The following is a 13063-nucleotide window of genomic DNA, read 5'->3' on the forward strand; positions in this document are numbered from 1 at the left end:
ATATATATATATAATGGTAGAAATCGCTATTTATGTCTAGGGTATATTTAGGTTCGCTTCCGAGCATACTCTGAGAGTGATGCGTAGAGGCCGCGAGACGCTGTTGACCTTGCTGGAGGCGTTCGTCTACGATCCTTTGGTAGATTGGCGGGCGGGCGCGGACACCAGCATAGCGAGTTACGGTGCTTGCCAGGCTAGAGCGAGATGCACCGGCGTTGGAAGAAAACAGTTGGAACAGGAGCTCACGCGTGCAATGTTTGCAGTGAGAACGGCGGAGATGCGCGCCGAGTGGCTAGCTAATCGGTGAGAGAACAATATTCCTATCTTACTTTCCTACTGTTTAAAATGCATTAAAAAAAAAAAAAAAAACATACATTTCTCTTCTCACGAATACATATTTCTCCTCTTTCCTTTCAACATCCACTACCGAAGCTATGATAAAAAGCTTCGATAGGGGGATGGAAAAGACTCAACCTAGCTTCTTTACGTACTTCAACTTGTACCTCTTTTGTATCGTTATTTGCATTTATCCTCCGTTTGTACGAGGAATAACTTGTAATACTTTCATGGGATGAAATCAGAGATGAATTGGCTAAAAACTTGCCGCTGCTGTGCCATCACTTGAACAGCTGGATCGAGGCGACCGAAGCGTCGCGTCAGTGCCAGGATTTACTGCAGGACCGACATCAGCAGCTCGCGCTAGTGAAAGAGGCGCAGGCGATCGGTCGGAATCACGCGTTATATTCGCTAGTTAAGCGATACAATTCGTTCAAACGAGCACGGGATTCTCACGAGAAGGCCAAGACAGGCTTGAAGGAGAAGACAGAGGAGTGCGAGAAACAGATAAATATGCATAATGTGAGTTAGCGCTCTTGAGCACAATCGCAATCTCGATTCTACAAAACCAAAGCGTTCCCGCAAATCAGATTAATCTCGATTATATAATGTTTCTTCGATATTTTATTTGATGGTTCGTTCTTTTTTTTTTTTCCCCTTTTTAGATCGCGCTAGCCGCAGTACGAGGATCCCAACTAGGACAGTGGCTGGCGGAATTGGGAAACTTGACCAATCAACAAGATCACGTAGTGTTCGACCTTGTGAAGGAATTTCTGCAAAACGCCGGACAAAGTCAGATGATAGTGCAATGCGAACAGTCGGAAAACGAGCTGATGCAACTGGCTACCGACCAGGCCTTCTCCATAAGCAAATGTTTAGAGCTGTTGAGCCAATATTCCGCCATCTGCAACCTGTACCCTCTAAGCATTCTGTCGCAACACCGTGTCGTGCTCTATCATACTTGGGCGAGCGAGCTGTTAGCCACGGGTACCGTCGAGGCGTGTCACGAAATCATGGCGCGTTTCGAAGCGAGTCTAAATCCAATCAATCCGAGCAATCCGCAGGTTCAGCAGATAATAGCCTTTTCGTATCAGATGGAAGCGATCTTGAATGAGTCTAGCGAGAGATACAAGAAAGCTTATGAGAGGACAGTATCCCAAGGCTTGCCGGAAGCCGGCAATAGAATTGAAAAGGCGTATGCTGAGTCAAGAGCACAAATTACCGGATTTTTGCGGCGGGAAAAGGGTGCGGAGAAAGCGTTCGAATGTGTCAATATCACCGCGCTCTGTTCCTTGAACATGCGATATTTGATGATGGAGGGCGCTGCCAAGTGCGCTGGAGATTGCTTAGTGGATCTTACATCCCGCGAGGGGGACTGGTTCCTGGACGACATGCGTCTGGTGTCGTCGTTGATTGTCGAGTTTATCACGCTGATACCAGAGAGTCACAAGGTGAACAACACCGATCCCAAGATTGCGCTGATATTCAAGTGCCTGAGAAGCGCCGATTGTATTTACAAGGGTCTACAGGATCTCAATTACAACTTCCAAACTATCATATTGCCGGAAGCGATGAAGACTGTCATCACGGAGGAGCCGAGTGTCATGCGAATGATAAGCGAACTCGACGAGATTATAATACTGACCGGAATACCGCTCGGTGATATTCTGGCGCAGCTTGAGATGCATCTCCGGTTCACCGTGATGGAGATGGAGAGCCCCCACGCGGTAGTACAAAATATAGTGAATAACATAAGATTGCGATTCGAGGCGTTACTGTCGCGACAGGCGGAAGTTCAGGATTTGAATCAAGAGGAAAGTCTAACGCCAGGTCAAATGTTACTAATGGGTTTCAACGGTTTATTTGAAAAAGTGCAAATGGAAGGTAACGCCTTAGTGGCTATCCTGAGCACCTTGGACATTCCGATGAATTGGAAGAAGATCGATCAGATACGCGAGGCCAAGGAGATGTCGGTGCCCATTTTCAACAAGGCGATCCGACAAGTCCTCGAAGACATATTTCTAATCAAGAGATTGCACACTATACAAGAGTTCTTTATGATGTGCAGGGACATTGCTGCCGCATTCAAGGGCGGATTGGCAAACGTATACGATGATGAACGTCTTAACAAGCCCGTCCGATTATTCACTGCCGATTACGTTTCGAGGCAATTGCTCGGGGTGACGACGCAGACATTGGCGATCGCTCTGTGTTTCCTGCTGCAGCGAATGGGCCTGAATGTAACTACCGAGATCGAACAGAGAGATATTGGAGCAGAAAGCAAGGTCTCGCTGGAGGAGCTGTGTCGGAAGATGGTAGATCTGTGCTTGAAGAGGGGATTGTTCTCAGGCTCGGTCTTTACGCAAGGGAGTGCGTTGAATAGCACTTTGGAAAGCACTTGGCGACGGAAACAGGTTGCTAGATTGGCGCAACAGAGCGCCAAGGTAGCCAGGATCAGTCTTCAGAGACTTCAACTTCAGCAGACAGCTTATCATTGGTTGTACGAAGATGTCCTAATGATGAGACCCAATATTAATCCAATGAATCCAATGAATCCGATGCATCCTATGAATCGTTTGAGTGAGTTCTTTAATCGATCGATATGTCGCTTATTTTACGGATTATTATACTGCTACGGTACGAAACCTCCCGCGAGAGAGGTTTAACGAATTAAAATTAAACTGTCGTCTGTTTTAAGTTTTAACTAACAAGTCCGAAATAATTTCCTTGTTTCTTTTAGATCGCTCTACCTTCATGCTCGAGTTACGAAAAAAGGCGGCGAAATTGTCAAACTTGCAGTCGCGAGTGTGCGAAGCACGCGAGCAACAACAGAATCTCATTTCGAGTGCTGTACAACGTCTCAAATGGGCTGCCGGCGCCAATCCAGCACTGGGCGAAGTCATGTCCGCGTTCGACAACGCGGTATTATCGTCGTGCGATAAATTGACTAGGCAGCACAATTTAGCCGCGATGGTAGTCAACACGTGCAATTCCATACTGCACTACGAGGCTCTGAGAACCAGGACGTCGGAGAGTGTGACGCACGATACCAACTTAGTCAAATTGATCAAACACTGGGAGGAGAGTTGTCTATTGACGGTCAACCTGAACATTACCGTTACCATGACAGAGGAGAGCCTCGTACAGCTGCTGCAATTGGAGAACAACGTGGATGCCACGTGGTTGAAGCAGGCTGAGAAAATGGTATCCGAGGCGATAATCGACACTCAGAAGAAACTGCAGGAGAAACAAGAGGCTCTCTTCACGGTCGAAGACTATTTGAGGGAGCGAGTGATGAATCTGCAGAACGTACTCGCCGAGCATCACCGATTAATGTCGGACGTTAGAGCGTTGCTAAAGACAATGGCCAAGCAGGAGAATATCGACGGTCTGCAGGATTATCTGCTTGCCTATCGATCTTTCACGGAGAATATTTCGGCGGCGGTGAAGGAACTGGAAGCCGAGAATTTCGACTCTGCTCGCGGCATGGCGATGAAGGAAGAATTGGAGTCGATGGCGATCAAAGTGCCCAGTCTGTACAATCGATTGCTGGAGTTTGCGAGTGAGCGTAAGTTGAATTTGACGAAAAGCGCGGAGAAGCCTGCAGCAGGCAATCTGCCGAGGAAGAGAAAGAAGAGGAAGAAGGGCAAGTTGGTGCGACAAAACAGTGTACGCCCAAGTCCGAGGAAGGGGGCGGTGTTGGCCAGAGATCCGACCACGGGCAAGGGTAGGTTCTAATGTTGTTCTAATGTTGTCCTGTGTTCTTTCTATGGACTGCTATACTTTGCTCATATATATTTATTTCTCTTCTTATTATGTAGCCGTGCAAGAGCGGAACGCCTACGCGCTGAACGTGTGGCGTCGCGTGCGTATGAAATTGGAAGGCCGCGATCCGCAACCGTCACGCAAGTATACCACGGCCGAACAGGTGGAATACGTGATACGTGAAGCACAGAGCAACGATAATCTGGCCTTGTTGTACGAGGGCTGGACACCGTGGGTCTGAACGAACGATGGCTGGCGTTTGCGCGCCCCGATGGCTCGACACTCGTCTCACACGGTACTCAAATTCGTACCGTCGTACCTACGTCGCCCTACGTCGCCGTAGGAGGCAAAACACTCCGCTCGAAACCAGCTGGTGAAGTATCCGGCAATAACCGGAAAACATGTCGGTTTCATAGCTCGATCGTGGATCGATCTTTCCGACGCGACAATTGAAAATCCACTGTGCCGAATGCCGATTCTATAGTTATCTCAAAAACGAGGCTGCGATCTGTAACTGATACTTGGCGATAAGATGGAATGTCTCTTCCCTTCCTCCCCCCTCCCCCCCTCCTCCTCCTCCTCCTCCTCCTCCTCCTCCTCCTCCTCCTCCTTCTTTTCTTTTCTTTTAGAGGAAACAAGAATCGTGAGCATGTACAACCTCGACCGAATGCGGATAAGTAGTAGTATTTTTTTGGAAGAGCCACGAATTTTTGGGAGAAATGTAGAATCGGCAATATATTCTTACGCTAACGGTGTAGTGGCGAGAAGTTCGGCTGACGATATTGATGGCAAGTCCGATGATGACGATGACGATGATGAAGATAACGCAGATGATGAAAGTTTCGATAACGGTAATTGCGGGAAAACAGTCGCGCTGTCAACATTTACCGTATGATGGCTAATACGACTTGCCGTCGTGTAATGCCTTCGTGTCAGGAAGAGAATACATACCTGACACGTTTTAATCGATATCTGAATCGATATTTGCACCGATGTAACTCTAGATATACGTACGGTGTATACGCGCGAGCACACTTGAGGATTAATTTAGAATCCGAGATTATGTAGACGACACATACCTTATTTCAACATTATGTTTTAACCGAGATGAAAAGAAAAAAAAAAAAGAAGACTCAGTTTAACAGATTAAAACAAGTCTGATATTATTGGGTTATATGCAATTAAACAAACACACACACACACACACACACACATTTAGACGCGCGTGCGTGCGTACGTACGTATTAAAAAAAAATTAATGATTTCATGCGTTTAATCTCCGCAACTTATTGCCGATTAATGGGACAAAATTAACAAAATTATTTCTGTAGTGAGTACACGTGTAGCTTTTAAAGTTTGCCGCATCGATTTTTGAGTTCTCGGTTTGAGTTTTCTAACATGGCGTTAACATCGGACAATTCGGGCGAAAGAAGAAATTCATCAGCTTCGTAACCAACATTGACATTCGATATGTCCTCGCTATTTTCTGGCGTCGCATATTTCGCCCAATCATTTTTTAATATTTAAGTAATATTGTCGCGTAATAAGTATTTTCTCACATATTGCAGAAGTAAAATGACGGAAACTCGTTTCTTCTCAAACATTTATCACGAATTTTGGAATTCTATAAGATAATTGTGCAAATTTAATTTTATGTTAGTCATTAGGTATTGTAGATGATACTGAAATTTTGTTACGGAAGCAAAAATAAAATCGGCCAACGCGATCCTATATTTTTATGTGGAAGAGCAATGAAATTTTATACGTGGCTATACACTTTTGAATTATTTCTAATGTAGAACATTTCGACAAATTTTACACAACGAACAAATTACAATTTTGGCATAGACGGATTTTATTTGTGTAAACTCGGAAGAAAAGAACTCATTACCTACCATGTAACACCATTAATTTCATACAATGTAAAATCTCTCCTATATTACTTGATGCAATATGCTGGAATTAATAAGCACCATACCATGGAAACAAACGAAAATATACTGTGAGTACTCTTAATTTACCTCTGTCACCTACATTTCTTATCCTCTTATCGAAAGAACATTTCTGAATAATTTTCTACATGCTAAAGATCCGCGAGATTTCATTTTCGGAGAAAAATCGTGCGGAACTATGACACTATAATATAAGCTACTGCATTATTATTACTTTCACAGATGTTGGAATGCCTTCGACTCTACATCCAGTCCAATCATTAAAGTTAAGGTTTCTCTGCCAGCCATATATCGGAGGTGCAATCTCCACCAGGATATCTACGTAAAGATTAATATGTTAAAATTGTTACAAAAGGTTAACGATAAGGAATGACATTTCTATTTAAGGGAGAAATTAATTGAAATTAAAAGAAATTGACAGCAATTTGATTTACGTAACCAAACATGTTCAATCTCGTCGAAATTAGAATCGAGATAAAAAGTAAAAAAAAAAAGTTAAAGATTACGAGTTCTTATCTTTCGACACATAAGATATAAATTTCGACAGAGATTATATAGAATTTCTTTCAATATTCATTTTCATTTCTTTAGAAAATTGAAAGAATTATAAATGAGACTTGATTTTATAGAGGCATAACATAAATTACGGGATGTCTCTTACCTCATCTCGTGTGCCAGTAAAATATCGCTTTTATCAGCGCCGAAATCAACGAGAAATTGACGATCGAGCTTCATTCCGCCCTTTTCTACATCGATATCAAGTTTTACCATCGTTGATCCATATCTAAATAACGCGCCCAATATTATTACAGCGTATACAAGAATACAGATTATAAACGTTGTTCTGTCTTTTACAGAAAGAAAAGGAAGAAAAATGTACTTACTTGAGGAGCTCGGGATAAAACTGTTTGTCCCATGGTTTAAAGATCGACGTAGTTACGTATAAACGACGTCCGTCCAAACTTAGTTGCAACATTTGCGGCGCACCATACAATCTACGTCCCTTCACGTAGACGGGGTCGGGCTGACCGCTCATTTCTTCGTCCTGTATCACACGTACCTGCGAATCGCTCAGTATTGAGCCTCCTAAGAAGACTTGACCCGTTAATTTTGGATTTCTCGTATCGGAAATGTCATACTGTCTAATGTCGCCATGCAACCAATTGGACAGATACAGATACTTGTCGTCCAGACTCAACAGAATATCGGTGATCATACCTAAGAAGCGAAGGAATGACGGAAATTTATTGGCGAGTGGGAGGGGGGGGGGGGGAAGAAAACAGAAAAAAGCCTGCGATGTTGAACAACAGGTTGTTCTCAGGTATATCGATAAGTTTCTACTGGCAATAATTTGAGATATCGTAGACCTCGTTAAAATTTTGAAAAAAAAAAAAAAAAAAAACGATTCGTAATACGAACCTGACATCAGAGGCATGATCCATCCCTCGACTTTTTTCGGTGGTACCTGGATCACCTTTTCGACCTTCCACGAATTATCCTCCGCTTTATAAAATCGATAAATATTCGACGTTACCGCGCAGCCGACGAATCCTTCGGCTGCCAACGGATCATGAAGGAATCTTATTTCAAGAGGTGCAATTCCGTCATCTCCCAAATTAATGGTCTGTTTTAGCTTCCGTTCGTTCCACGAGTAAACGTTCAAGCTTCTGCCATAGATCTCTGCAAATTATCATTAATCATTTGATGATTCGACTGCACGACTGCATCTTTATATAAAATTAATTCTTGGATAAGTATGTATTTACTGGGGTCATGAATATCCTTCGGGACGTATCCCTTCTTAAAAACTCTAGGTGCACCCCATTCTGTAGCGATGAGTGTATCGTGATACGGTTGGTACCAAAAATCATATCCGAAAGCTGCTTTTTCCTGGCTCTTGGTCCATGTGCCTCTCGTTCGTAGGGTCTCTGCGTCGATGCAGAAAAATTCACCCAATCCGTCACCATTAAGATTTCCCATAGTGGAGATGATTATATCTCCGTTTGGCAGACAATGGGAAGTATGCGGTGTGGATATCCCGTGTTTGTGCATCTCTTCCGGTTCCAGAACCTCATGATTATAAGAATTACTTTGGCAAGTTATACAATGTCTTTCGTATCGAATTTTGTATATTTCGTCTGTATATCATGTATATGTTCATACGTACACACATATACGTATAAACGCGTATAAAAAGAGAGAATATCAGACGCACTTATATATTCGTACGAAAACCTTTTTAATTCTGGGCATTTTCTCATTGCTCGTATCAACCAGATACACTCGGTCCGACATAAGACATGGCAACACCAGCGTATCGCGTTTACGACCGGACAATCCGTGACAGCTGCTACAAATATTCCAGCCGGAGTGATGTAACTCGTCGCCGACCGTTAGCATTCTCAATTTGTGTATTATCTGCGTTTCCAAACCTCGTGTTTAAATTCATGTTGTAACATTTACAATTATTAATAATTATTCTATGTAATCAGCTACGTTTTAACATGAAGATATGATACCTGACAATATGTTGGACTATCGGGATCCACATCCACCGTACAGAGGACATCGGCCTTTTCAGGGTTCGTGTGTATGCCAATGACATATAAAAGTTTCTCGCGCGGTCCTTCGAGCATCGCCACCTTCGGGCTCCTGTAACCCGGCCCGGAACACGCTACGATCCGAAAGTCATTTATCGCAAGCATTAAAATTATGCTACATTTATATTTCATAATGTTACTATATAACTACAAGGGATATTCATTGCAGTAGACTTGCCGTTAATATTAATGTTTGAGCGTCAGATAGATTCAGTAATTAATTGACTATCTATCGAATTTTTAGTATAATATATAGATTTTGTTGCGACGCATTTTATATTTTACCATTGGACCGACTCCACACACATACACACACGCGCGCGCGCGCGCGCGCATACACACACAATAGCAGTACTATTAGTACGTACTCTGATCATAATACTACATTAGTAATTATTGATTGAATTGAATTGAACGCAATCTCGAATACTTACCTTTTCTTTCCGCCATCTCGTGTGACCGGTGGAACGTCGTTCGAGAGAGAAACTGAAGAGTGCTTCCGTATATTCGTTGAGACTCGTTGGATTGGACGCGAGTCGCGATGAATTATGAAGCTATCGTTCAACTACGAAGTTATGATCGAGAAAACAAGAGGGGGAACCTTTTATGTTGGGAGAAACTCGCGCTTTGCCTCTTTGAGCGACTTTATGACTGGAAGTTTACGATTAACGATGTTAATGCCGAGACCCGGGATCATTCGTGATAAAAAAAAAGATATCACTTTGAGAGTCGTAACAAACTGACTATACGAATAACTGTCGATTGAGAATGTTGCAATTATGCAAGATGGCGAGAAAATAATTATCAAAGTTGCAGCACAAACTATATCTCTCTCTATTTCATATGGCGCGCAACGACACATAACTATATATACCAACAATATTACAATATTTAGACGATTTAAAACAGCATTATCACCACTATGCTAATAAGAGACAATATCATTAGCCGGCAAGATAGCGTACGTATATAATGGTGTTATATAAGCACATCTACAATTAAAAAAAAATATATATATATATATACATATATCCACAACTATATTTTATATAAGTTGCAGAATAAATATTTTTTATAAGTTAATAAGTTTTAATGAAATTTTGAAATTGCTGGTCTTGATAGTAAGTAATAATTGTTCTATGTGAAAAAGATATATGATTGCTTCTAGCTTGAAAAATCAAAAGAGTCAGTCTCCTACTGTATTATTCATACAGTTGTCCAGAATCCAAACGCGATAAAAAAGAAAGCTTAGTCGAAAACTATATCATTTTGTAACGTAATTGTGACAGAGAGAAAGAGAGAGAGAAAGATCGTATTAGTGGGTTTTCAACTTGTAGGCTCGCTTCTAAACTCTTTTCTTTCGCGAATAATTGACAATCGCTCAACAATTATACGATTATATATGGGACAAAGAGAAACAGATATATATATATATATATATATATTGTATAAAGTGGACAAGATACACATAAACGATTTATTGATATTTTTTTCGAGAGAGTTACAAAAATAATTACATAATACAATTACACAATCTCTACGAGCTAGAGAATAATATTCATCTCTCTCGCGTACGTGCGTGTTTATACGCACGCGTGGTAAGTAAACGTTAAGTAAAAATATGTACAGCGAGTGATGAAGCGAGTACGTCGAATCGTGACGCTGATCCGATTAAGTTTGATAACGCGTTTGATAAATACGTATACCAGATTATACTTGCGCGTATTAAATCGCTAGTGTACCGATCCGCTGTAAATATACTTGTAGGTACTAGATATGTACTATAAGTACGTCAACAAAGCGCTCGAGACTTGTGAAAAGTGTTTTAAGAACTTTAGTCTTTTTCGACAAGTTTTTCAGATGAACCTCATCTCTTCCCAATAAAATTTTCTTTTCGGTAAGATCTGCATGATACGTGCGCATTAACGTCCTTTCACACAATACAAAGAAACTTTCTCGGCAGAGAAATTGGCGAAAATATTCGTTCGCGAATCTGGAACAATCTGTATATTCTATACAGATCGCCTAATCAACTATATTTACTATATAATGCGAATACTTGACACGTATGTGTTTTCCATTTGACAGATAATATTCTATGATAGCACGCTAAACGCTAATAGTAAGAATAGAAATATTCTTCGTTCTATACAATGAAAACTTATACATGTAGATAAATATTTATCGCATAGAGTAAGCGAGTCCGCTTAAATATTCGAAATTCAAACTTGACAATTTCATCCTCGACGATCCTCGCTTTTCTATATGTATATGTACATGTAATCGTTTAAATTTGTAACAACAATATTGTTTCCGTGACGAATGATATTATTCGATCACATTCATGTTTTATATACGTGTATATTTCGAATCTATCTTAATACTTTGGAATCTGAAATAACAGTCACTGCGTGTCTCATAAGTCTTCATGCATACGTGCGATCGCGGATTTGTTAATTGGCCCCCACCTTGAACATCTGGTTTATCATATAAGTTGATTGATCGACTCGTCGTACTCGTATATATTCGCTAAAAATAGACTCTATTATCTAACGTTACGACATATTTCACGTTATACGGGTATTTTCGCAATAAGAATTCGATTCGCTCACGCGAACGGATGATTGTCTTACCAAGTACGAATTAATTACTAATTCGTCCTTCTTATACTTATCTACTATAGCCTATAGTACGATATGATTGGATTTATTTTAATCATTTTTAATCGATCATAAGTTGACAATAAATGAGCTATTCTATCAACTTGGCTATTCAATTAAATGGGAGACAGAATGTATTATATATTAATAGTTTACACAAGCGCGTGCTTTGAAATCTTAAAAAAAAAAAAAAAAAAAAAAAAAACATCGAAACGCACACATATTTCTCGATATCGAGAAAAATAAAAATGTATAAGGAGACTCGCAAAATTGACAATTAAAGTATCGGTAGCACAGCAAATATAGAAAGAAAAATCATTCCTAATCATTGAGCGGATTAAATAACACAGATAATTTGGCGATACATACTCGTATGTATGTACATGTTGATCTAATTACATTTCCTGTATTTTTTTGCACGTCTGATAAAAATCTCTCGGATATCGATTATCGATGATAGTGCGATAGGATGAATCGTCGGCGCCGTTTTCTCCTCTTCGCCATCATCGTCATCGGTTTTCCGATGCTGAGCGTTTGCTTTTGTCTCCATTTCTCGCCGAGTAACGCACATATCAAGAGATTTTCTCGATGGAGCGCAACCAGTCGTAGCAAGCGATTCCGCGCAATTCCCGTTTGCGCGGCTATGTCATCGAAGCCGCTGTCAAGTCGATCCAAGTGGCCGCTAATGTTAGCGATCATGTCGAGGAGCAGGCCATCCCGCTTGCGCGTCTCCAGTGAGAGCTTCTTGCTGAGCAGGAAAGTCATTAGGCCGACGATCGTCAGCACTGTTAAGCCCAACAAGCTTCTCTGCATCGTCATTGGCAACGTCATTTCCAAGGAATAAATATACCTAAATGCATATAGTATATCTCGCCCTCTCATTGCATCGTCGTTCGGTGTCTTTACAGTTTCGATTCGAAAGTGGATCTAACAATAATGATCCTTCTCGTTAATGGAGAAGAGAAAATCATTGTGTACACGTGATACATTGTGTACCTATCTGTATTATTAATTATCTGGCACTCGGACGAGATCGTGCGACGCGCGAACCACGAACCCATATGCAGTTAAAGAAAAAGCTGCGTAAACGTAATTTGGAGAACAATTAATAACATTTCCAATGAAAGTCGTTGGAAAGTATGGATGTTTCAAGACATTTCCGTTCGATGATCTATGCGATCATCCACTTGTGTATAAAAAAAGAGAGAGAAGGAGAAAGAGGGGGAGAAAAAGAGAGAAACGCTCAATCATCTTTCTTCGTTAATGCATCGATAATAGAGATATTTATTTGGATATTCTTGTAGTCATGTGTATGAACAGTCTCTCTATTATTCTTCATGACTGGATGATATCGTCCAGTTAATTAAAATGCGATCAAATAAATTGAGAGACACGGACAGTGACGGCCGATAATAACTGCATCGGAATATCTGACTTGACGCGTTTTTCGTTAGCATCAGCTAAACTGAAAGCTCTCTCTGTCTTTCTTCCTTCCTCTCTTTTCTCTGTGGGGATATTCTCGGTTTCTGTTCTTTTTCCGGCACGAATGTCTACGGTTTTTATCTATTATTAAAAGCGAGGCGCGGCTGTGCTTCGGCATGCCACCCGTTTTGCTGCTGCTTAACGGTTAGCCAATCAAGCAACAACCGAGATTTCTCAAAATTCTTCCAAGTAGATTTACCTTCAATCGGCCAAACCTATCCAAACTCTTGTGCTCCATCGAACTTTCCTCGAACAATTAATCATATTA

At 41.2% G+C, this 13063-nt stretch overlaps 3 protein-coding genes across 3 annotated transcripts in view; 1 reads left to right on the plus strand and 2 right to left on the minus strand.

The window, feature by feature from the left end:
- LOC108747403 (serine/threonine-protein kinase SMG1) overlaps positions 1–6184 on the plus strand; it is an 18673-nt gene extending 12489 nt beyond the window's left edge. The window contains exons 13-17 of the mRNA XM_018484828.1: positions 41–303; positions 582–858; positions 1002–2916; positions 3077–4063; positions 4158–6184. Of these exons, the coding sequence (XP_018340330.1) occupies positions 41–303; positions 582–858; positions 1002–2916; positions 3077–4063; positions 4158–4342 (3627 nt within the window). The 3' untranslated portion in view covers positions 4343–6184. The remainder of the gene's footprint in view (positions 1–40; positions 304–581; positions 859–1001; positions 2917–3076; positions 4064–4157) is intronic.
- LOC108747399 (selenium-binding protein 1-A) lies at positions 5723–9482 on the minus strand. Its single transcript, XM_018484823.1, has 8 exons — positions 9088–9482; positions 8573–8727; positions 8289–8471; positions 7820–8123; positions 7473–7733; positions 6938–7271; positions 6715–6837; positions 5723–6371 (listed from the first exon to the last, which is right to left on the minus strand). Exons 1-8 carry the CDS (start codon positions 9101–9103, stop codon positions 6320–6322), a joined length of 1428 nt encoding a protein of 475 aa, XP_018340325.1. The 5' UTR covers positions 9104–9482; the 3' UTR covers positions 5723–6319.
- A 2122-nt stretch (positions 9483–11604) lies between these two features.
- On the minus strand, positions 11605–13056 carry LOC108747402. Its single transcript, XM_018484827.1, has one exon. The coding sequence runs from the start codon at positions 12193–12195 to the stop codon at positions 11761–11763; it is 435 nt and encodes a 144-aa protein (XP_018340329.1). The 5' UTR covers positions 12196–13056; the 3' UTR covers positions 11605–11760.
- Positions 13057–13063: the final 7 nt, after the last annotated feature.

Source organism: Trachymyrmex septentrionalis, unplaced genomic scaffold, assembly GCF_001594115.1.
Source record: "Trachymyrmex septentrionalis isolate Tsep2-gDNA-1 unplaced genomic scaffold, Tsep1.0 scaffold2, whole genome shotgun sequence".
Taxonomy (NCBI): domain Eukaryota; kingdom Metazoa; phylum Arthropoda; class Insecta; order Hymenoptera; family Formicidae; genus Trachymyrmex; species Trachymyrmex septentrionalis.

Coding starts and splice junctions, on each gene's coding strand:
- LOC108747402 (XM_018484827.1), bottom strand. CDS start 12,195: ATGAGAGGGCGAGATATACTATATGCATTTAGGTATATTTATTCCTTG.
- LOC108747399 (XM_018484823.1), bottom strand. Junction 8,472..8,572: donor ATAGTCCAACATATTGTCAG/GTATCATATCTT, acceptor TTGGAAACGCAG/ATAATACACAAATTGAGAAT. Junction 8,124..8,288: donor AAATGCCCAGAATTAAAAAG/GTTTTCGTACGA, acceptor TATAATCATGAG/GTTCTGGAACCGGAAGAGAT.